The following is a 23,939-nucleotide window of genomic DNA, read 5'->3' as shown; positions in this document are numbered from 1 at the left end:
GGTAGGCCCGTGTTTTCGGCCTGCACCCGCGCTGGCCAGAAGGTGAGGCTTGGCAGGAGGTGTCCTGGGGCAGCGCAAGCCAGTCGGGGGGAGAGCTCTTTACGAGGGGGGTAGGGGGGAAGCAAGCGGAGATGAGGAGACGGAGGGGGAGGGGACAACTGGTTGATTCATCCCCGCAGGGCCAGCCAAGCCCCAAAGGCCCTCAGCCATCATGGCCTTGAAACCCGAGGACCCCAGTAATGGGTTCCAGCATGACATGGTGGTGGCCTTCATCAACGAGAGGATGAGCAGGCACGAGAAAGGCTCTGCGTTCTATCTCAAGAATATACACTTGTCCTGGGCGGAGGTGGAGGACAAGCTCCGGGCCACGCTGGAGGATCGTCAGGTGCCCAGCGAGGCCAAAGAGGCCTGTGTCTGGGGCAGCCTGGCCCTGGGCGTGCGCTTTGCCCACAGGCAGAGCCAGTTTTACACGCACAAGGTGCAGTGGCTGCAAGACTTCACCAAACTGCACAGGTCGGCCGCGGAGGCCTTGGTCTCAGACCTGAAGTTGTTCAAGGCACAGCAGGAGGTGGAGCGCAAGGAGGCGGCCTTCCTGCTGCAGCTAGCCCATGCCAGGCTGGTGGAGGTGCAGAGAGAGCGGGACCTCCTGAAGTGGAAGCTGGCGCAGGCAGTAAGATTACTCTGACTTGGTCCCTGGCCCGTCCCGGGACGCGCCCCCAGTCCTGTTCGCCGCTCCCCCGCCCCCCCGCCCCCAGTCCCGTTCGCTGCTCCGCCACCCCCGCCACCACCACCCCCCCCCCCCGCCCCCAGAACAGGTGTCAGATCTGCTCACTTCTCTCCAGGAGCTGGTTGCAAAGGGACCAGGCTTGGCCACTGCCAGTGGGACCGGGGCAGAAGGAGCAGGTGAGGAGGAAGAGGAGGCAGGGGCCACTGCTCCTACTGCAGCCGCTTCTGGAGCCACAGAAGGAGGAGGAAGACAGAAGGGTGTGGAAGGGTCAGAAGCTGCCGAGGGAGCAGAGGAGCTGCGCGGAGACCTTATGCAGCTTCCCGGAGTTGGGAACCAGAAAATTTACACCTCTGGTGGGCAGAGGGAGGGAGATCTCAGGTCCGTGGGCCCACCCATGCTTTATTTATATGGGATAGCAAAGTCCGGGTCCACAGCCTCACAGGAACCCCCTCCTGTCCAGCTCCCTGCCTCATTCCCATCCTCACACTCACGCCCCTTATTCCCCTTCCCAGACGCACCCACACCATCCCCACCCACGTCCTCCCGACCAGCAGCGCCGTTCACAGCAGGAGCTCCACCTCAGAGGTCTCCCCGCTGGGGGCCCTCTGCTACTAGCCTGCGGTCTGATGTGGGGGCCCAGGGAATGGGCCCTCAAGAACCACAAAGAGACGGGAGGGACTCTGATTCCCACCAGCAGGGGACACCTCCAGTACTTCGAAGGCCAACGGGCTGCCCTTGGTGTAAAGTGAATTTTTCAAGGCAGAAAACTTGCTTCCACTGTGGGAGGGGAATCTGGCTATAAAACCTTTGAATTCAGAAATGTGAAACAGAATAGAAATATACCCTGATGGGAAATCCGTTTTCAGTGGGAGGGGGAGGGGCGGGGGAGGGCTTGGGAGGGGGGAATGAAAGGGTGGGTGGGTGGGTGAATGGGGCAAGGGAGCTGTGAGAGAGGAGGGGAAATGGGGTGGAAGGTAGGGTATGGGGTGGTGGCTGGGGAAGTTGTAGATTGGGGGCTTAGGGGGAGAGAGACCTAGAGAGACAGATGTGTTCTGATGACCCTCTTTGTGTTCCAGAGCACTAGTACTCGACACCCCAGAACTACTGCCGCTTCTGTGTGTGTCTCTCCCCAACTCTAGCATCTGGTGGACCTGGGCAGACAGTATATAACACCCCCGTCTCTGCTTCCCCCCCACCCCTGAAACTAGACTGTAGATGACTGGAGCAGGAGTGGACATTTGACCCATCCTGAGCCAAACAGATCCTCACACTAGAGAATCTGAACAGAGAGGCAGATTTCATAGCCAGGATGGTGTCGGGCAATGAAGCAGTGGGTCACTGGGAGTCGGGGGCAAGGTCGGAGTCATGGACACCGAGGCCACAGCTGAGGCCTGGCCTTGGATGTGGGGGAACAGAACCGCGTGCTTTACAAAGGCCCAGTGCCCTTTAGAGAATCACAGTCTGAGGCCCCAGGGAGCAGAGAGACAGAGAAGCAGAGAGGAGTTGATCCCGTGACCCCAGACGTGCAGAGTGGCAGCCCGACCACTTTTCACTTCCTGCAGTTGTGCTGAGTGAAAATCCACTTTACACAGATCCTTTTTTCTTTAAGCTAACTTGAGAGGGTCCTTGGTCTGGGCAACCAGATTATTGCCAAGCCAGAAATTTACACCAGAAGAGCAGTTGCAAACCACAAACCATCAAAGAAAATGTCGGAACTGGCAGGGGCGGTGCATCAGGGAGTGATGGGTAGTGGGGATTCCTGCATCCCAAGTCTCCAGCAATGAACTGGCCAGGAAGCTCATTCATGTTCTGAGCGAGTTATATCATGAGAAACAAAACAGGCCTGGGGTTAACCCCGGGCTTACAACAGGGCCACCCCTAGAGGAATCCTTCAGGGCTGCATACAGAGGACGCCAGCACCAGCTGCAGACGAGGACTGCTATGGTCGTTCAGCCCCATGACAGGAGAAGCCTCCCCAGCCCCCAGTGGGGAAGCAGGAGTGGGGGTATGGGGTGGGGAGGGGTACGGGGCAGTGGGATGGAGGGCTTTTATGTCTTTATATACTTTGGTGTTGTGTAAAGTAAAATAAATGCTCACAAAAATACAAAAAATAAAAGTAAGTGAATTTACTGGCTCGGGTGAGTTTGGAAAGGCTACCTCTTCCTCTGGGGCAGAAGGGAAGGAAAGCAGACACCGATCTGTGTGGCAAGGAGGTGGGAAACCAAGCAGGCTCCTGTCTGTGTGTGTACGACGTGGACAGACAAGCAGACAAGGCACCTGAGAGTGAGCGAGGATGTAAGGTCCAGGTGGGGGGTGGGGGCTTCAGAGCAGTGGCACTTGGGGGAATAATTGCAGAGGAGGATGGGGGTGGGGAACGGAGGGAGAGAAAAGGAAACCAAGGGGAAAGACAATGGGAGTCTGGAAGGAAAAGGCAGGGGAGTGGGGTAGGGCCAGGACCGGCATCAGACACAAACTCTTGGGTTTTACAGCCTGACACCCACTTGCTACAGCAAAAACAGCACATACAAAAGGAGAAGAGGCAGGAGGGGTTGGCAGGGATCGCTGCCTGACTCCCTTACCCCTTCTAGGCTTGTAGCGTTATCTTTTCATCAGCTGGGAGTGTAATTTCTAGCAACCCAGTCTTTACCTGCAAATACCTAAGAGTTTAAAGCAAAGTTCAACTTACTTCAGGTCTTTGACTTTACAGTATGGGTTACGCAGTGCTTGGCAGAGCAAGTGTAGTGGAGAGACTGGCAAATTATGCAGCTGGAAGGGCCTAAAAGAGATGAGAAAGCAAAAATAAAATGATTAAAAACAAAATTTTAAGTAAAAGGCTTATTTTGGCTTCTGTTGCCATCTTAGTACTAATTTACAAAAACCTTAGGAGGTATTACCCCATTTTGCAGATACGGAAATTAAGGCACAAAAAGGTAATTTGCCCAAGGTCACATAGGAACAGAATGAAGGTCAGTACTCAGGTCTGTCTGACTCCAAAGCCAAAGCCATGGTATTGTATGCCAGGCACCGAGGTAAACACTTTACACACACAATTTATCTTATCTGGTCCTTAATCCAATGACAGGTATTGTAATCACCATTTTGCAGATGCTCAGAGAGGTCAAGTGACTTGCCCAAGCTATCTGTACACTGTAACTGATTCTTGGTTGTCAGTACTAATAGAAGAATTAACGACAATAATTGAGAACTAGGAAAGTTCAATACAGTTGACCTTTGAACAATATGGGGGTTAGGGGTACCAACACCCCCACAGTTGAAAATCCACGTAAAACTTCACAGTGAGCCCTCTCTATCCCTCCATATCGGAGGTTCTGCATCCGAGGATTCAACCAACCTCAATCCTATAGTACTGTAGTACACATTTATTGAAAAAAATCCCCATGTAAGTGGACCTGCGCGGTTCAAATCTTTGTTGTTCAAGGATCAACTGCAGTAAACTCTCACTTAGTCAACACGCTTGGGAAAAGTGGGTGTTTTTGTGGGTTTTTTTTGGGGGGGGGTTTAAACTTTGAAAAGAATTTAAGCCTTCTGATGAAAGCAATGGGGTTGAAGGATGGGGACTCCATCTAAGGCTGATTTTCTGGAAACCCAAAATGAACTAGAAGCCCCTTTGTGTTTCCATCAGTGCTTAAAATCTCTCAATGTATATTGTCCATTATTTTACTTTATAATATACAGTTGGATTGAAGCTGTCATGAATTCATGAAGACACTGTAGCCAAAGTGCTTCGTAATTCCAAGTCCACGTAACTTCTCATACCCCTTCCCCTCTGGTCCCAAAGTCTTGCTGCACCTCACTTCCCCTCCTCACTTTCCACAAACACACCTATGCCATGCTCAATTCCACCTCTACGCTACTGCCCACTGAGGAACTAACAATTACCAGAGAAAAGACTCGGGTTAACTCACTTCCCAAGTTGAGCTTTCTGCCCACTCCTGTCTCCTTCTCAAGGTCCCCTACCCCTCCCCTGGCCCCACAACTAAATGAGAGGCACTGTCCATATTAACCTGAGTACTGAGAACAGACTTATGACCAGTGGCATTTTCCAGACAATGCAGGTATAAGTCTTCTTGGCTGCTTTAGTAAGTCAGTAGAGCTGTATTTTGTAGTATACAGAGTACATACTGTGTAAGTGGTTTACCTAAGCCTCTTTGAACTCCAGCTCTCAACTCTCCATGTAGGTGTGAGTCTAGCAGAAAGAACCCAGGCTTTATAGCAATATACACAGGAGTGCAGCTCTGTCCCTTACCAACCTGGAGCTCTTTGAGGCCTCACTGATGAAGTATATGTAGAGAAGAGTGAGGACCAATTGAACATTAAGTTTACAACCTTTTCCAGAATAGTCATCAACACCAAAATAGCAGAGTCTTCAATGATAATCTTAATGATTTATATGCTCATAACTTTTTATAATTATAAAGCACCTTCACAGAGAGACAGTGAAGACTAATAGACACACACACTCACATACACACACTTACAGTGGCTAGCACAGTGCCTGGCACATAGTTAAGTTCTCACAAATGTCAGCTCTCCCTCAGTGTCTACCTTGGCCAGTGTTCAATATGTGATAGATACTCAATAAATCCTTATTGTGTTGATTGACATACAATATGGAAAGCAGAGATAATTCAATTTATTTATTGACAATGCTAGAAATGATTATGTGCCTGAATACTTGAAATAAACAAGAAGGCCTATCATTTCTGTAGGTCAAAACACTGGTGAAAAGACATTAGTATACTCACTGATTAAGTGTCAAGGTTGGTGGCATGAATGCTGAAGCTCGATCTTCCTCCTCAAATCCAAGTAGGTGCTGACACTTCAGAGACACTGACAGGTGACTATGACTGCTTTTTACACAGAATGACATAGCCAGAATGTCCATTTTTGTATAGGTAGGTTGAAGCAGTATAATTGACCCTAAATCATCAATTATCCTTTTTGCATATTCTTCTTCCTGAATCTCATACAAACAGTGAAACAAGTCCATTGGCTCAATCTGTAACCTAGAAGATTTATCCTTTATTTCTTTCTCAGTCCACTTCAATAACTCCTCTCGAAGTCCTGGAGAGACTTTTCTCCCAAAGGTAGTTTCCACAGACTTTCCCTTTCCTTTATGTAAGAGGCCAAATAAGAACTGTATTGTTAATGATGAAAACCCTTTTCCATATTGTTGGAATATTTCTTGCCACGTTTTCCCCACTTGATCAAAAAACATCCAGCTGCTGTCATTCTTCAGGGCATAGAACACAGCAGTCAGGAACTCTTGGAAACTGAAGTGAAGGAAAGTATAGACACTGACACCTCCTTCAACTTTTTTCAAAAAGTGATTGAGAAAAGTGCAGTTGGTATCATACACTCCTATCCCATGTCTTCTGAGGTCACTGATTTCAAACAGGACCTGCTGGTTCTGCAGTCCCTCTGCAGCCAAAGAGCAAAGGCCCCACAGGCAACTCTGTCCCTTCCACACCGAGATGCCTGTAAGGGTTTTGAGGCACTTGGAAAAGTAGAACAGATACACATCAGTCATGGTTTGAAGTGATCTCATAAGAGTCCTGTCACCATCTCCCTGCGACTGCAGGACACTGCAGATCATCCAGGAGATGATGGGAAGAGAAGACATAATGTCAAGGCCTTCATTTTCTCGCAGACCATAAAAAACTCTCATTGCAGCATTAGCACCTGAAAACTGACTCAAGAAATATGCTCTCTTTTCAGCATCTGTAAACCACAGGATCTCTGCCTGGGTAGCTTGTTTTAACAGAGAGTGAAGCTTCTTCATGGCTGTAGGCCGGGCAGTTATCAGGAGGGAGGATTCAGGAAACAGTTTTTTCCTCACGAAACTACATAAGAGGGTCTCTACTGGCTTCCTCTCCAGGGGATTGGCACTAAGATCCTCTTCCTGGTCACCTACAGGGTACTGAAGCTCAGGAAATCCATCAAGAATGAACAGAAGCTTCTCTGGATATACAAGAATAACGTCCAGGATTGGTCCGTCTATATCTTGAAAAGTGTTAGTGATCAGGTCAGCAGCACTAAGGTTAGCAAAACGGCTTATTTCTCTGCAGTTTACATAGATGAGATAGTCAAATCTGCCTGGAGTAACCATTCCTGCTGCCCAGTCAAACATGAACTTATGCACCACAGCTGTTTTCCCAATCCCAGCACATCCCTGAAGCACCACAGTTTGGGATAAGCTGGAGCCCTCTTCATCAGGATCAAATATATGTTCCATCTCAATAAAATTATTTTGTTGAGGAATTCCGCATGGTGGCTTTTCTGATATACAGTGTTCTTTTACAACAAGCAGTCGTGACTCTATATGCTTGCCATGGTGATAACATTTGTCAACTCCTTTTTTTAGGTATTTTTCTTTTAGATGTTTTCTAAATACTTTCCTGTAATCTAATGGGGTGACACCAAGAGTCAGTAATCACAGAATCCTAGACAACAATACAAACAACAACTATAACTAATACTACCATCACCACCATCTCTACTCAGATGCTTCAAAGGCTCCTCAAACTTCACGCATCTGAGCTCTTGATTTCTATTCCACTGCCCGCCCCCCCAAAAAAACCCTCCTCAGGGCTCAGAAAAATGTTAGGATTCATTACTTCTTTTTTTTCCCTTGAATCCTCCACATCCATTTAGCAAGGCCTATCATTTATATCTCCGAAATAAGCCTCCAATCCATTTATTTGCCACTACAACCTCAAATACCACCCAAGTACAAGGCACTATCAATCAACTCTTTCCTGGACTGCTGAAACAGCCTCTATGGCTCCTCTCCACACAAGCAGCCAACGTGATCTTCTAAAACTATCAATTACATCACGTCACTGCCATGGCCCAAAACTTTTCAAGAGCTTTTCATTGCACTTGATATAAAATCCAAAATCCTTACCTCATCCTACAAGGTCTGCTACGATCTGGGCCCTATCTACCTTCACTCCCCAGCCTTTTATATCACTCTCCTTCTCAGTCCCTATACTAAAGCCACACCGGCTTACTTTTAGTTCCTCACAAATGCCATGTTCTTTCCCACTTCCAGGCTTTTCCACCAGCTATTCTCTCTGCCTGGAACACACTTCTTCTTGCTCTTCCCATGGAGATCCCCTTCTCATCCTTCAGACCTTAAACACTACTTCCTAGAAGAAGACTTCCCTGACCACCCAGTTTAAAGCAGATCCTCTCTACTATACCCTCTCCCAGGACCCTGTTTTCCCTTTATAGCACTTAGCACAATTTACAATTGTCTTGTTTATTTTTTTCATTATCTGTCTTTCCCACTAACCTACATGAAAACAGGGACCTTGTCTGTCTTTTTCATCATAGTACCCTAAGTACCTAGCTGGTGCCTGGAACATGGTAGACACTCAATATTTATTGAAAATGGCTATAAATGCTTGCTTTTGAATTAAAAACAAGCCATTTATTATGCCTATTCTGTGTCAGATACTGTACTAGGCCCTTTACATACATTTTTTTAAAATTTAATTATCATAATAATCCCATGAAGTAGGTATTATCCAGATTTTATAGTTGAGGAAACTGAAAACTTATAACCAGGGTTACACATTCATGGGTGTGCAATCTGTGCTTAGGCCTCGTGCTCTGCTGTTCCTATCTTGAAATTCTTAATAATTTTTGAACAAGGAATCCTGTCTTTTCATTTTGCACCATACCCCATAAATATGTAGCCAGTCCTGCTTATAGCATTGGGTAACTTGTCCAAGGTTCGACAGCTAGTAAATGGCAGAGACTTCAATTAAAACTCAGGTTTGTCTGAAGCCATGGCCTATATGCTTAAATACTGTACTACGTAGTTTTTCACTTTCTGCAACTAGAAAAAATAATCCAAGGAGTCAGTTATCAAGTTCAAACTTCTGTTAAGTGAATATCTAAGCTAGTATTTTCCAAATAAGTTTCTCGTGTAACATTTTTGCAAGATATTAATAGGAGAGCTGTGAAAAAGGTGTCCAGTGGTCAAATAAGGTAAGGGGAATGCACCTTCTATCCCATTTTAGAGTTTCTCAATACATATTAGCATATGAAAGGCTCTGAGCGAATCAACAGTTAAAAAAAAAAACGGACTGCTTAACTTTGTTTAATCCAGTATTTTCTGGACTTAAATGACTACAGAACCCTTTTTTAAAAGCAAAATTATTAACTCCTGGAGAATAGTATTCTGTAGAATGCAGGTTGGGGAATGCTGATCTAGATAAGTGTTTGCAAACTTTTTCTGTAAAGTTCCATAAACAGATTAGGCTTTTAGGTCTCTGCTGCAATTACAGGCATACCTTGGAGATATTGCGGGTTTAGTTCCAGACCACTGCAATAAAGCGAATATTGCAATAAAGCAAGTCACACAAACTTTTTGGTTTCCTAGTGCATATAAAAGTTACACTTACACTAACTGTACTGTAGTCTATTAGGTGTGCAAGAGCATTATATCTAAAAAACAATGTACATACCTTAATTAAAAAGTACTTTATTGCAAAAAAAAATGCTAATCATCATCTGGCAACACAGGGTTGCCACAAATCTTCAATTTGTAAAGAATCACAATATCTGTGAAGTACAATAAAATGAAGCGCAATAAAACAAGGTATACCTTTACTCAACTCTGCCATATTAGCGTGAAAGCAGCCCTAGACAATATGTAAATGAATGGGCATGGATGGTTCCAGTAAAAGTTTATTTACAAAAACAGGCAGCTGGCTGGATTTGGCCCACTAGCTGTAATTTGTTGACCTCAATCTAGATCACTCCAGAAGCAGACTGATCTATTCTATCCATAAAGTCCTGTACATCTGGTGCTTGACTACCATCATCAGAGGTCCTCCTAGTATTTGAATATCTATTCTAAATGATATAAAAGTCCTATTTGTTATGACAGTTTGGGACTTCATGAATATTACCAAAAAAACCATTGATTGTTGCTCAGTGAATATGGGGGAAGAAATGGGAGAGGAGTGGGGATGAGTGGGGTTCATGGGAGACACTATTCCCAAAACAGAAAAAGAGTAAATCAGAAAAGACATCTACCTGTAAGCTCCTTCCATGAAAATGAAGCCAGAGAACTTGAAGCAGCTGTGGGAGGAAGAGCTGGGGTTAAGAGTATCACAAATACACCTTTGTACCAAAACATGAAATACACAGAAATTTAGTCACACTGTTACAGCCATTCATGCTGTTCCCCAAACAGAAATAAAACAAAGAAAGAAAGCCACCTCACATCTATTCTAACTTACCAAAAAGGTATTTCATAGCTAATGTCCAACATGAAGTAAACCTCAGAAATTCCCACACAAATATATTTAGGGTGTAAACATTTATATTTATATGATAAATAAGGAAAATTTTAGGCATGAACTTAAAGGGGCATTCATTATTTGAAGTGACTGTTTCTGGTATTTTGTTTTCCTTTGAACGTTAGCTTATTGCTTCTGTTGGAGCTTCTGTTGAGCCTAACTTGTTAATGAGAAAGAATAAGACATTGTTGATGTTAGTTCGACAGAAATATACAATGACCTACATTCAAATGCACACACACACACACACACACACACACACATCCCTTCACATTCCTATAGGTTTTTAGTACTTGCACACCTTTATAGGCAAGAGTGAGACATAGTTGGGAGCTGTGACTAGGTGTATGGGAGGGAGCAGAGTATGGAGAGGCAGATATTAGAATGTCACAGAAATGGGCAGCAAGTGAGTGGTCTGTTGAAGATAACCAGTTTCTATTCCCCATAACTAAACATTCCTTGGAGTTCAGGAATCAGCCACATGGGGAAGGACTCCAGAAATCTTCACTCTTTACTCTTTTGTGCTGTCTCCTGTGAAAATCTGTGGTTACAGTAAAGGAAGAGACTTAAGAGTCTTTTATGATTATAGATGCTTTGGGGACTATGGAAAACATTATAAACACCAGATGCCTTTTCACAAAAATTGTGGAGAGATTATTAATGGGTAAATTCTGTATCCATGTAATACCTTAATATACATATACCTATACACATACAACACAATTTTAAAGATTCAGAAAAATCCCACAGTCCATGAGGAGAAGTAGGGGAAAGAGAATGAACAAGACTACCTAGATTATACCCTTTTACCTCATTCAGTTACTCACCTTTCTGTTCAGACAATAAGCTCCAGGTGCAAGCAGGTTCCATATCTTTTCGTTTCTTTTGACTGTTCATCCTGGCAAATCAAGAAGACTGTAACCCAAAACAGAAATGATGACTGTAAGGCCTGGTGGAAGCCCAGAGTAAAAAAGTAACTCAAGAAAGACTACTCAGAGCAACAGTCAGCTCTACCCACCACCAGAGCCTCCCATCAAGCCTCTTAGATAGCCTCAACCACCAGAGGGCAGACAACAGAAGCAAGAAAAACTACAATCCTGCAGCCTGTGGACCAAAAACCACAGTTACAGAAAGATAGAGAAGATGAAAAGGCAGAGGGCTATGTACCAGATGAAGGAACAAGAAAAAACCCCAGAAAAACAACTAAATGAAGTGGAGATAGGCAACCTTCCAGAAAAAGAATTCAGAATAATGATAGTGAAGATGATCCAGGACCTCGGAATAAGAATGGAGGCAAAGATTGAGAAGATGCAAGAAATGATTAACAAAGGCCTAGAAGAATTAAAGAACAAACAAACAGAGATGACCAATACAATAACTGAAATGAAAACTACACTAGAAGGAATCAATAGCAGAATAACTGAGGCAGAAGAACGGATAAGTGACCTGGAAGACAGAATGGTGGAATTCACTGCTGTGGAACAGACTAAAGAAAAAAGAATGAAAAGAAATGAAGACAGCCTAAGAGACCTCTGGGACAACATTAAACGCAACAACATTCGCATTATAGGGGTCCCAGAAGGAGAAGAGAGAGAGAAAGGACCAGAGAAAATATTTGAAGAGATTCGAGTCGAAAACTTCCCTAACATGGGAAAGGAAATAGCCACCCAAGTCCAGGAAGCGCAGAGAGTCCCATACAGAATAAACCCAAGGAGAAACACGCCGAGACACATAGTAATCAAAGTGGCAAAAATTAAAGACAAAGAAAAATTATTGAAAGCAGCAAGGGAAAAACGACAAATAACATACAAGGGAGCTCCCACAAGGTTAACAGCTGATTTCTCAGCAGAAACTCTGCAAGCCAGAAGGGAGTGGCATGATATACTTAAAGTGATGAAAGGGAAGAACCTACAACCAAGATTACTCTACCCGGCAAGGATCTCATTTAGATTTGATGGAGAAATCAAAAGCTTTACAGACAAGCAAAAGCTAAGAGAATTCAGCACCACCAAACCAGCTCTACAACAAATGCTAAAGGAACTTCTCTAAGTGGGAAACACAAGAGAAGAAAAGGACCTACAAAAACAAACCCAAAACAATTAAGAAAACGGTCATAGGAACATACATATCGATAATTACCTTAAACGTGAATGGATTAAATGCCCCAACCAAAAGACATAGACTGGCTGAATGGATACAAAAACAAGACCCATATATATGCTGTCTACAAGAGACCCACTTCAGACCTAGGGACACATACAGACTGAAAGTGAGGGGATGGAAAAAGATATTCCATGCAAATGGAAATCAAAAGAAAGCTGGAGTAGCTATACTCATATCAGATAAAATAGACTTTAAAATAAAGAATGTTACAAGAGACAAGGGAGGACACTACATAATGATCCAGGGATCAATCCAAGAAGAAGATATAACAATTATAAATATATATGCACCCAACACAGGAGCACCTCAATACATAAGGCAACTGCTAACAGCTATAAAAGAGGAAATCGACAGTAACACAATAATAGTGGGGGACTTTAACACTTCACTTACACCAATGGACAGATCATCCAAAATGAAAATAAATAAGGAAACAGAAGCTTTAAATGACACAATAGACCAGATAGATTTAATTGATATATATAGGACATTCCATCCAAAAACAGCAGATTACACATTCTTCTCAAGTGCGCACGGAACATTCTCCAGGATAGATCACATCTTGGGTCACAAATCAAGCCTCAGTAAATTTAAGAAAATTGAAATCATATCAAGCATCTTTTCTGACCACAACGCTATGAGATTAGAAATGAATTACAGGGGAAAACACGTAAAAAAGACAAACACATGGAGGCTAAACAATACGTTACTAAATAACCAAGAGATCACTGAAGAAATCAAAGAGGAAATCAAAAAATACCTAGAGACAAATGACAATGAAAACACGACGACCCAAAACCTATGGGATGCAGCAAAAGCGGTTCTAAGAGGGAAGTTTATAGCTATACAAGCCTACCTAAAGAAACAAGAAAAATCTCAAGTAAACAATCTAACCTTACACCTAAAGAAACTAGAGAAAGAAGAACAAACAAAACCCAAAGTTAGCAGAAGGAAAGAAATCATAAAGATCAGAGCAGAAATAAATGAAATAGAAACAAAGAAAACAATAGCAAAGATCAATAAAACTAAAAGTTGGTTCTTTGAGAAGATAAACAAAATTGATAAGCCATTAGCCAGACTCATCAAGAAAAAGAGGGAGAGGACTCAAATCAATAAAATCAGAAATGAAAAAGGAGAAGTTACAACAGACACCGCAGAAATACAAAGCATCCTAAGAGACTACTACAAGCAACTTTATGCCAACAAAATGGACAACCTGGAAGAAATGGACAAATTCTTAGAAAGGTATAACCTTCCAAGACTGAATCAGGAAGAAATAGAAAATATGAACAGACCAATCACAAGTAATGAAATTGAAACTGTGATTAAAAATCTGCCAACAAACAAAAGTCCAGGACCAGATGGCTTCACAGGTGAATTCTGTCAAACATTTAGAGAAGAGCTAACGCCCATCCTTCTCAAACTCTTCCAAAAAATTGCAGAGGAAGGAACACTCCCAAACTCATTCTATGAGGCCACCATCACCCTGATACCAAAACCAGACAAAGACACTACAAAAAAAGAAAATTACAGACCAATATCACTGATGAATATAGATGCAAAAATCCTCAACAAAATACTAGCAAACAGAATCCAACAACACATTAAAAGGATCATACACCACGATCAAGTGGGATTTATCCCAGGGATGCAAGGATTCTTCAATACACGCAAATCAATCAATGTGATACACCATATTAACAAATTGAAGAATAAAAACCATATGATCATCTCAATAGATGCAGAAAAAGCTTTTGACAAAATTCAACACCCATTTCTGGTAAAAACTCTCCAGAAAGTGGGCATAGAGGGAACCTACCTCAACATAATAAAGGCCATATATGACAAACCCACAGCAAACATCATTCTCAATGGTGAAAAACTGAAAGCATTTCCTCTAAGATCAGGAACGAGACAAGGATGTCCACTCTCACCACTATTATTCAACATAGTTTTGGAAGTCCTAGCCAGGGCAATCAGAGAAGAAAAAGAAATAAAAGGAATACAAATTGGAAAACAAGAAGTAAAACTGTCACCGTTTGCAGATGACATGATACTATACATAGAGAATCCTAAAAATGCCACCATAAAACTACTAGAGCTGATCAATGAATTTGGTAAAGTTGCAGGATACAAAATTAATGCACAGAAATCTCTTGCATTCCTATACACTAATGATGAAAAATCTGAAAGAGAAATTATGGAAACACTCCCATTTACCACTGCAACAAAAAGAATAAAATACCTAGGAATAAACCTACCTAGGGAGACAAAAGACCTGTATGCAGAAAACTATAAGACACTGATGAAAGAAATTAAAGATGATACCAACAGATGGAGAGATATACCATGTTCTTGGATGGGAAGAATCAACATTGTGAAAATGAGTATACTACCCAAAGCAATCTACAGATTCAATGCAATCCCTATCAAATTACCAATGGCATTTTTTACGGAGCTAGAACAAATCATCTTAAAATTTGTATGGAGACACAAAAGACCCCGAATAGCCAAAGCAGTCTTGAGTCAAAAAAATGGAGCTGGAGGAATCAGACTCCCTGACTTCAGACTCTACTACAAAGCTACAGTCATCAAGACAATATGGTACTGGCACAAAAACAGAAACATAGATCAATGGAACAAGATAGAAAGCCCAGAGATTAACCCACGCACCTATGGTCAACTAATCTATGACAAAGGAGGCAAAGATATACAATGGAGAAAAGACAGTCTCTTCAATAAGTGGTGCTGGGAAAACTGGACAGCTACATGTAAAAGAATGAAATTAGAATACTTCCTAACACCATACACAAAAATAAACTCAAAATGGATTCGAGACCTAAATATAAGACTGGACACTATAAAACTCTTAGAGGAAAACATAGGAAGAACACTCTTTGACATAAATCACAGCAAGATCTTTTTTGATCCACCTCCTAGAGTAATGGAAATAAAAACAAAAATAAACAAGTGGGACCTAATGAAACTTCAAAGCTTTTGCACAGCAAAGGAAACCATAAACAAGACGAAAAGACAACCCTCAGAATGGGAGAAAATATTTGCAAACGAATCAACGGACAAAGGATTAATCTCCAAAATATATAAACAGCTCATTCAGCTCAATATCAAAGAAACAAACACCCCAATCCAAAAATGGGCAGAAGACCTAAATAGACATTTCTCCAAAGAAGACATACAGACGGCCACGAAGCACATGAAAAGATGCTCAACATCACTAATTATTAGAGAAATGCAAATCAAAACTACAATGAGGTATCACCTCACTCCTGTTAGAATGGGCATCATCAGAAAATCTACAAACAACAAATGCTGGAGAGGGTGTGGAGAAAAGGGAACCCTCTTGCACTGTTGGTGGGAATGTAAATTGATACAGCCACTATGGAGAACAATATGGAGGTTCCTTAAAAAACTAAAAATAGAATTACCATATGACCCAGCAATCCCACTACTGGGCATATACCCAGAGAAAACCGTAATTCAAAAAGACACATGCACCCGAATATTCATTGCAGCACTATTTACAATAGCCAGGTCATGGAAGCAACCTAAATGCCCATCAGCAGACGAATGGATAAAGAAGATGTGGTACATATATACAATGGAATATTACTCAGCCATAAAAAGGAACGAAATTGAGTCATTTGTTGAGACGTGGATGGATCTAGAGACTGTCATACAGAGTGAAGTAAGTCAGAAAGAGAAAAACAAATATCGTATATTAATGCATGTATGTGGAACCTAGAAAAATGGTACAGATGAGCCAGTTTGCAGGGCAGAAGTTGAGACACAGATGTAGAGAATGGACATATGGACACCAAGGGGGGAAAACTGCGGTGAGGTGGGGATGGTGGTGTGCTGAATTGGGCGATTGGGATTGACGTGTATACAGCGATGTGTATAAAATTGATGCCTAATAAGAACCTGCAGTATAAAAAAACAAACAAAACAACTAATACTAAACTTTCATTGGGTTATTTGTATGGAAATATGTTAATATAAATGTTTCAGACATTACATGAAAAAAAAAAAAAAAAGACTACTCAAAGCATCACAGGGCTGGGGAAGAGAGAAGGCCCAGTAACTAAGTAGAGAGCTAGCTGGGACTAGGAGATCACAGGAAGGTAGATAGACCAAAATCAACAGTCTTCAGCTTGAAGAGAAAAAAAAAAAAACAAAAAAACTAAAGAGAGGATAGAATGTCCACAGACTTTTGAAGAGTACAAATAAGGGAAATGTCAAATTGAGCTCTAAAATGCATTATTAAGGGAAGGATAGGATTTAGGCAGTATACCTCTAATGTTTGTGGTCAAGATAAGAAAGAATGACTGTGTCCTTCTACAACACAAGTCAATTTGGTACCACTGGTAAAGGGAGAATTCTAAGACCACAGATTAGAATACTGTGGTATAAGAGAAACAGTCTAGAGAGTCAGGAGATTCAAGCCCTAGTTCCATTTCTATAACTATCTACCTATGGACCTTGAGTAAGATTCTTCTACTTTCTGAATCTGTTTTATTATTTTCAAAATGGCGGAGAGAATGTTAGCCCAGGTTTCTTTCCAGGTTGAACATTGTAAGATCAGTGGTCCTAAGTCCCAGTTGCACATTAGAATTACCTTCACACCACCTTCCAGAATTTGTTTTCTTTGTTGCAATATTACTTATCAATTTCTAACACACTTGATTATTTTCTTATGAGTTAGGTTTATTATTCACTTTCAGTATTTCCCCCTTAAATTGAATTATTGGCCCCAATTCTCAGCCCTTGCCATGAACTTGGCAGGTCCACACCAAAGAAGTGGAACTTATTTTCCCACCTCTTATCTTCGAGCTCAACTTTGAAACTTGCTCTGGGTAATGGAGTGTACACAGATGTGACTCAAGTAGGGGCCTGATATGTGCTTGCACAGTTGTACATGCTCCCTCTTGTGATTCTGCCACTGGCATGAGATGAGCCATGAGAGAAACAAGCCCCAGGTAGTCCACTCGTCCAAGGATGAGAAATACATGCAGTAGAGCCACCCCAGTTTACTCATAGTCCTGCAGCAAAAAAAATAGAGTCACCCCAGGCCGAATCAGAGTTGCCCAACAGAACCCTGCCTAATCAGCTGAGTCCCAGCTGGCCTCCAGATCGGTGAGAATAGGTGCTTAATAAATTCTTAACTTTTCGTGCCACTGAGATTTTGTGGTTGTTGTTATGTATTGTTGTGGCAATAGCTAACTAATACATCTTGCTAGAGAGTAAATGCCTAGAAAGTGTTTGACATAGAGAAGACATTCATTAAATGTTCATTGAATAAATTGAATAAATGAATAAAATCTTAAAAATAATACAGTGCCTAGTCTGCATTCCTGATCAATTAAATCAGAATCTTTGATGATGAGGTTTGGCACTGACTTTTTTTTAAGTTCCCAAGGTGATTCGAATACACAGCCAGGGAAAAGAGCCACTGTTCTAAGAATTAGTTATTTTTGATAGAGTGTATTGGTGAAACACACAGGCTTTGGAATCAAACAGATGTGTTCAGGCCCTGACTCTACCACTTACTATGTGACAACCATGGAATTAACATCTCTAAGCCTCAGATTCCTCAGCTATTAAATAGGGATAACAACAGTTTATAACAACAGTTGATCACAACCTTTCTTAAAAGGTTATTATGAGGATTAAATGAAGTATGCATATGAAGTATTCAGTACACTACATGGTACACAGTAAGGGCTCAATAATCCTAAACCATAGCTAATGTTGGCATTGCTGTATCATTTGATAGAGAGTAAAAATGTCTGAACTCAGATAGACCTTACTTAAATTCCATTTCCACTGCTTTCTAGCAAGATGACTTCGAGTAAAGTTACTTAAACTCCTGAGACTACAGTAACCCATCTGTAAAATATGGTGATAATAATAACTACTTCATTATTTTGTTGTGAGGATTAAATAAGATGACACACATAAAACTCTTAGCAGAGGACCAAGTGCAATATAAATAATGTTAGAGAAAAATAAGTTGGCATTTATTGTAACTGACAGAAAGAAGTTACATTCTATTAAAATCTCCACATAACAACTTCTTATGAGACAGAGTGTTACCAGCACAGTGTTATATTCCCACATCGTGGGTTCTTTTCCCAGTCACTAGGAACAGCATGTCCTCTAAAAAGTAGAAAAAAATTCTCTAGTTACAAATTACTCCAGTAAGCACTCCTGCCCTCAGGTAATGGAGCTGGAGGGGTACATGGTCACTCACTCTCTTCCTAGGCAATCTCTACGATGTCCATGATTTCAATCATTCCTTACAACTCCTAATTGTTTACCTAAGTCTAGCCCTCTTCTCTCAGATCCAGATTTATTCATCTAAAGGCTTACTCAACATCTCCACTTAGATGCTGACACCTCTCTTTTTCTTACCTCTGTTGGTAACTACTGTTTGGTTTGTCCAGCATTCTTTCATTGATCTTGGTTTTGATAAGATATCCCATATCTCTTAATGGAATAATCAGATTCTCTGTGCCTGAATTTTAAAACCTGAGTGGGGACTACAGAGACTGAGGTTCTGATACCCAAATGCCCCAAGCTTCCTTAGTTCCTGACCTCCCTGAAACCTTGTTTTTGAGCACTCCATGTAGTTTCAAGTAACTCCAGTGTCCTTCCAAAAATCTCTATTTTTGCTCAAGTTAAGTTATTCAGAATCAATTTCTATTGCCTGCAACTAAAGTACTCTGACATAGAAATTATACCAGAAACACTAACAACAAACTATCAGAAAGAGAAATTAAGAAAACAATCCCATTCACAGTTGCATCAAAAAGAATAAAATACCTGGGAATAAGTCTACCTAAGGAGATAAAAGACGTGTACTCAGAAAACTATAAGACACTGATGAAACTGAAGATGACACAAAGAGATGGAAAGATATACTGCACTCATGGATTGGAAAAATTAATATTGTTAAAATGACCATATTACCCAAGGCAATCTACAGATTCACTGCAATCCCTATCAAAATACCAATGGCATTTTTCACAGAACAAATATTCTAAAATTTGTGTGGCAATACAAAAGATCCCAATTAGCTAAAATAATCTTGAGAAAGAAAACCAAAACATAAAGTATCATGCTACCTGATCTCAAACTATACTACAAAGCTACAGTAATCAAAATAGTATGGTACTGGCACAAAAACAGACACAGATCAATGGAATACAATAGACAGCCCAGAAATGAACCCACATTTATATGGGCAATTAATCTACAACAAAGAAGGCAAAAATAAACAATGGGGAAAACACAGCCTCTTCAATAAATGGTGTTGGGAAAACTGGACAACTACATTCAAAAGAATCCAACTGGACTACTTTCTCACACCATATACAAAAATAAACTCAAAATAGATTGAAGACTTAAATGTAAGACCTGAAACCATAAAACTTCTAGAAGAAAACATAGGCAGTACACTCTTTGATATCAGTCTTAGCAATATTTTTTTGGATATGTCTCCTCAGGCAAAAGAAACAAGAGCAAGAGTCAACAAATGGGACTACATCAGACTAAAAAGCTTTTACACAGTGAAGGAAACTATCAACAAAATGAAAAGGCCACCTGCTGAATGGGAGACAATATTTGCAAATGATATATCCTATAGGGGGTTAATATCAAAAATATACAAAGAACTCATAAAACTCAACATCAAAAAAACAAACAACCCAATTAAAAAATGGGCAGAGGAACTGAATAGCCTTTTTTCCAAAGAAGACATACTGATGGCCAACAAGAATATGAAAAGATGCTCAATATCACTAATCATCAAGGAAATGCAAATGAAAACCACAATGAGATATCACCTCACACCTGTCAGAATGGCTATTATCAAAAAGACAGTAAGGTGTGGTTAAAAAAATTAAAAACAGAACTACCATAAAATCCAGCAATTCCACTTATGGGTATTTATCTGAAGAAAATGAAAACATTAATTAGAAAATACATAAACAACCCTATGTTCATCACAGCACTAGTTTTTTTTTAATTTTTATTGGAGTACAGTTGATTAACAATGTTGTGTTAGTTTCAGGGGTACAGCAAAGTGAATCAGTTATACATATAGATATATCCACTCTTTTTTATTTTTTTATTTTTTCCAGTTTTTTATTTTTTAAAATTTTTTTAACATCTTTACTGGAGTATAATTGCTTTACAATGGTGTGTTAGCTTCTGCTTTATAACAAAGTGAATCAGCTATACATATACATATATCCCCATATCTCCTCCCTCTTGCATCTCCCTCCCACCTTCCTTATCCCACTCCTCTAGGTATCCACTCTTTTTAGACTCTTTTTCCATATAGGCCATTACAGAGTATTGAGTACAGTTCCCTGTGCTATATAGTAGGTCCGTATTAGTTATCTATTTTATATATAGTAGTGTGTATATGTCAATCCCTATCTTCCAATTTATCCCTCCCCCACACCTTACCCCCTGGTAATCATAAGTTTGTTTTCTACATCTGTAACTCTATTTCTGTTTTGTAGATAAGTTCATTTGTACCCTTTTTTTAGATTCCACATATAAGTGATATCATATGATACTTGTCTTTCTCTGTCTGACTTACTTCACTCAGTATGACAATCCCTAGATCCATCCATGTTGCTGCAAATGGCATTATTTTGTTCTTTTTTATGGCTGAGTAATATTCCATTGTATATATGTACCACACCTTCTTTATCCATTCCTCTGTTGATGGACATTTAGGTTGCTTACATGTCCTGGCTATTGTAAACAGTGCTGTAATGAACACTGGGGTGCATGTATCTTTTCAATTTATGGTTTTCTCCGGATATATGCCCAGGAGCGGAATTGCTGGATTTTATGGTAGCTCTATTTTTAGTTTTTTAAGGAACCTCCATACTGTTCTCCGTAGTGGCTGTACCAGTTTACATTCCCACCAACAGTGTAGGATGGTTCCCTTTTCTCCACACCCTCTCCAGCATTTATTGTTTGTAGATTTTTTGATGATGGCCATTCTGACCGGTGTGAGGTGATATCTCATTGTAGTTTTGATTTGCATTTCTCTAATAATTAGTGATGTTGAGTATCTTTCCATGTGCTTTTTAGCCATCTGTGTATCTTCTTTGGAGAAATGTCTACTTAGATAGTCCACCCATTTTCTGATTGGGTTGTTTTTCTGATATTGCATTGCAGCATTACTTATAATACCAAGATATGGAAGAAACCTAAGTTCCCATTGATAGATGAATATATATATATATATATATATATATATATATATATATATATATATATATATATATATATATATAATGGAACATTACTCAGCCATGAAATCTTGCCATTTGCAACAACATGGATGGACCTAGAGTGTATTATATTAAGCAAAATAAGTCAGACAGATAAAGACAAATACCACATAATCTCACTTATATGTGTAATCTAAAAAACAAAATGAATTAACAAGCATAATTAAACAGAAACAGAGTCATAGATACAGAGAACAAACAGGTGGTAGCCAGACTGGAGGAAACTGGGGGAGGAGAGAAATAAGTGAGGGAGATCAAGAGGTACAAACTTTCAGTTACAAAGTAAATGAGTCACAGTGTAGGGAATATACTCAATAATTATGTAATATCTTTGTATGGTAACAGATGACAACTAGACTTACGGTGACATTTTGAAATGTATAGAAATATTGAATCACTATGTTGTGTACCAGAAACTAACATAGTGTTGTAGGTTAATTGTACTTCCAAAACAAGCAAAGAAACAAACTCCTAGAAAAAGAAATCAGATTTGTGACCACCAGAGGTGGGGAGGGGGGAATTAGGTGAAGGCAGTCAAAAGGTACAAACTTCCAGTTATAAGATAAATTAAGTACTATGGATGTAATATACAGCATGATGAAGATAATTAACACTGCTGTATAAAAGTTGTTAAGAGAGTAAATCCTAAGAGTTCTCATCACCAGGAAAAAATATTTTTTCTATTTCTTTAATGTTGTACCTATATGAGACGACGTAATCATTTCATGATGTATGTAAGTCATATCACTATGCTGTACATCTTAAACTTACACAGTGCTGTATGTCAATTATATCTCAAAAAAACTAGAAAAAAAAATTGAAAAGAAAAAGAAATTATACCAGAGAGTGAGTTACAGTCAACAGACCTTTAGGGAACTATGGGGGTATTTTATAACTGGTTATTAGACCCAGTTAGAGTAAAAGGCTGTGAGATGGCCCAAATTCCACGATGGGAAAGTAGTATCCATTGTACTAGGAGTTCCACTAGAATATATGGAATCGTTATGCAAAGTACCAAAAGGTGCCCTCTTCAAGAAGACAAATCAAAGTAAGTAATTCAGTCTCCTACAAGCAGTTGAATTACAAAATGGTAAAATGGTGCTTCTTCCTCTGCGCTAGGGGAGCACCAAGTTAGGGAACACAGGTTAGAGAGCAGGGTATGGGCTAATTTCAGTCCCCCTTCACACCCTTGGCTGTGTGCCTTTTCAGTCAACAAACGGTACAACTTTTCATGGTGACTCGACATGGTATGCATGCTGCCAAAAACAGGAGAAAGAAATGCTACAAATCTCACCTCCAGGCCTAAAATGAGACTCTGGGTTTTTTTTTATTGAGATATAATTCACATATCATAAAATTCACCCTTTTAAAGTGTACAATTCATTGCTTTGTAGTACATTCACAAAGTTTTGCAACCATCACCACTATCCAATTCCAGAACATTTTCATCACCCCAAAACGAAATGCTGTACTCATTAAGCAGACACTCCCCATTCTCCCCCCACCCCAGCCCCTGGCAACCACAATTCTACTTTATGTCTCTAAGGATTTGCCTATTCTGGACATTTCATACAAATGGAATCATACAATATGTGCCCTTTTGTGTCTGGCTTCTTTTCTTAGCATAATGTTTTCAAGGTTCATCCATGTTGTATCATGTATCAGTTCTTCATTCCTTTTTATAACTGAATAAGAATCTATTTCACATCCACTGGAATGGCTGTAATTTAAAAAATGAAAAATGGCAAGCATGTGGAAAAATTAGCACACTCATACATTGCCAGTGGGAATATAAAACGATGCAGCCACTATGGAAAAGTTCAGCAGCTCCACAATAAGTTAAACACAGGATTACCATGTGACCCAGCAATTTTACTTCTAGGTATATACCCCAAACAATTGAAAACAGGTATTTAAACAAAAATTTGTACAAAAATAGTCACAGCATCACTATACTAAATAGCAAAAAAGGTGGAAACAACCCCAATGTCCATCAACTGATGAACTGAATAAACAAAATGTGGTATATATTTACAGTGGAATACTATCCAGCCATAAAAAGGAACAAGGTACTGAGGCATGCTATAACATGGATGAGCCTTGAAAACATTATGCTACATGAAAGAAGTCAGACACGAAACTCCATTTATATGAAATGTACATAATAGACAAATTCGTAGAGAAAGAAAGTAGATTAGTGGTTGCCAGGGGTTCAGGGAAAAGGGGAAGTGGTAGTGACTGCTAATGGTTATGGGATTCTGTTTGAGGTGCTGGAAACATTCTGGAATTAGATAGTGGTGATGGTTACACAGCATTGTGAATATACTGAAAATAACTAAATTGTATACTTTAAAAGGGTGGGTTTTATGGTATGTG

General features: G+C 40.5%; 2 protein-coding genes across 10 annotated transcripts in view; one reads left to right on the top strand and one right to left on the bottom strand.

Annotated features, from left to right (window-relative positions):
* The window catches only part of LOC137756575 (NACHT, LRR and PYD domains-containing protein 12-like), a 51,130-nt gene that overhangs the window by 12,615 nt on the left and 14,576 nt on the right, over positions 1-23,939 (bottom strand). For 7 of the 9 annotated variants that reach the window (XM_068532931.1, XM_068532929.1, XM_068532930.1 and 4 more), the window contains 4 exons: positions 10,893-10,980; positions 9,800-9,844; positions 5,494-7,153; positions 3,414-3,503 (listed from right to left, as the gene is read on the bottom strand). In XM_068532931.1, coding sequence (XP_068389032.1) covers positions 3,414-3,503; positions 5,494-7,153; positions 9,800-9,844; positions 10,893-10,962 — 1,865 coding nt within the window. In that variant the 5' untranslated portion in view covers positions 10,963-10,980. The remainder of the gene's footprint in view (positions 1-3,413; positions 3,504-5,493; positions 7,154-9,799; positions 9,845-10,892; positions 10,981-23,939) is intronic. The other 2 variants (XM_068532934.1, XM_068532933.1) reach the window with 1 other exon arrangement.
* TEX13B (testis expressed 13B) lies at positions 212-1,342 on the top strand. Its single transcript, XM_068534085.1, has 3 exons — positions 212-670; positions 843-1,147; positions 1,240-1,342. The coding sequence occupies exons 1-3, from the start codon at positions 212-214 to the stop codon at positions 1,340-1,342; spliced, it is 867 nt and encodes a 288-aa protein (XP_068390186.1).

This window comes from Eschrichtius robustus, chromosome X (genome assembly GCF_028021215.1).
Source record: "Eschrichtius robustus isolate mEscRob2 chromosome X, mEscRob2.pri, whole genome shotgun sequence".
In the NCBI taxonomy this organism is placed as follows: domain Eukaryota; kingdom Metazoa; phylum Chordata; class Mammalia; order Artiodactyla; family Eschrichtiidae; genus Eschrichtius; species Eschrichtius robustus.
This window is presented reverse-complemented; position numbering and strand designations above follow the sequence as displayed.

Bases quoted from the DNA above. Each gene is read 5' to 3' on its own strand.
- TEX13B (XM_068534085.1), top strand. From the start codon at position 212: ATGGCCTTGAAACCCGAGGACCCCAGTAATGGGTTCCAGCATGACATG. The intron at 671-842 runs GTAAGATTACTC...ACTTCTCTCCAG, and splicing joins AGTGGAAGCTGGCGCAGGCA to GAGCTGGTTGCAAAGGGACC. The intron at 1,148-1,239 runs GTCCGGGTCCAC...TCCCCTTCCCAG, and splicing joins TATTTATATGGGATAGCAAA to ACGCACCCACACCATCCCCA.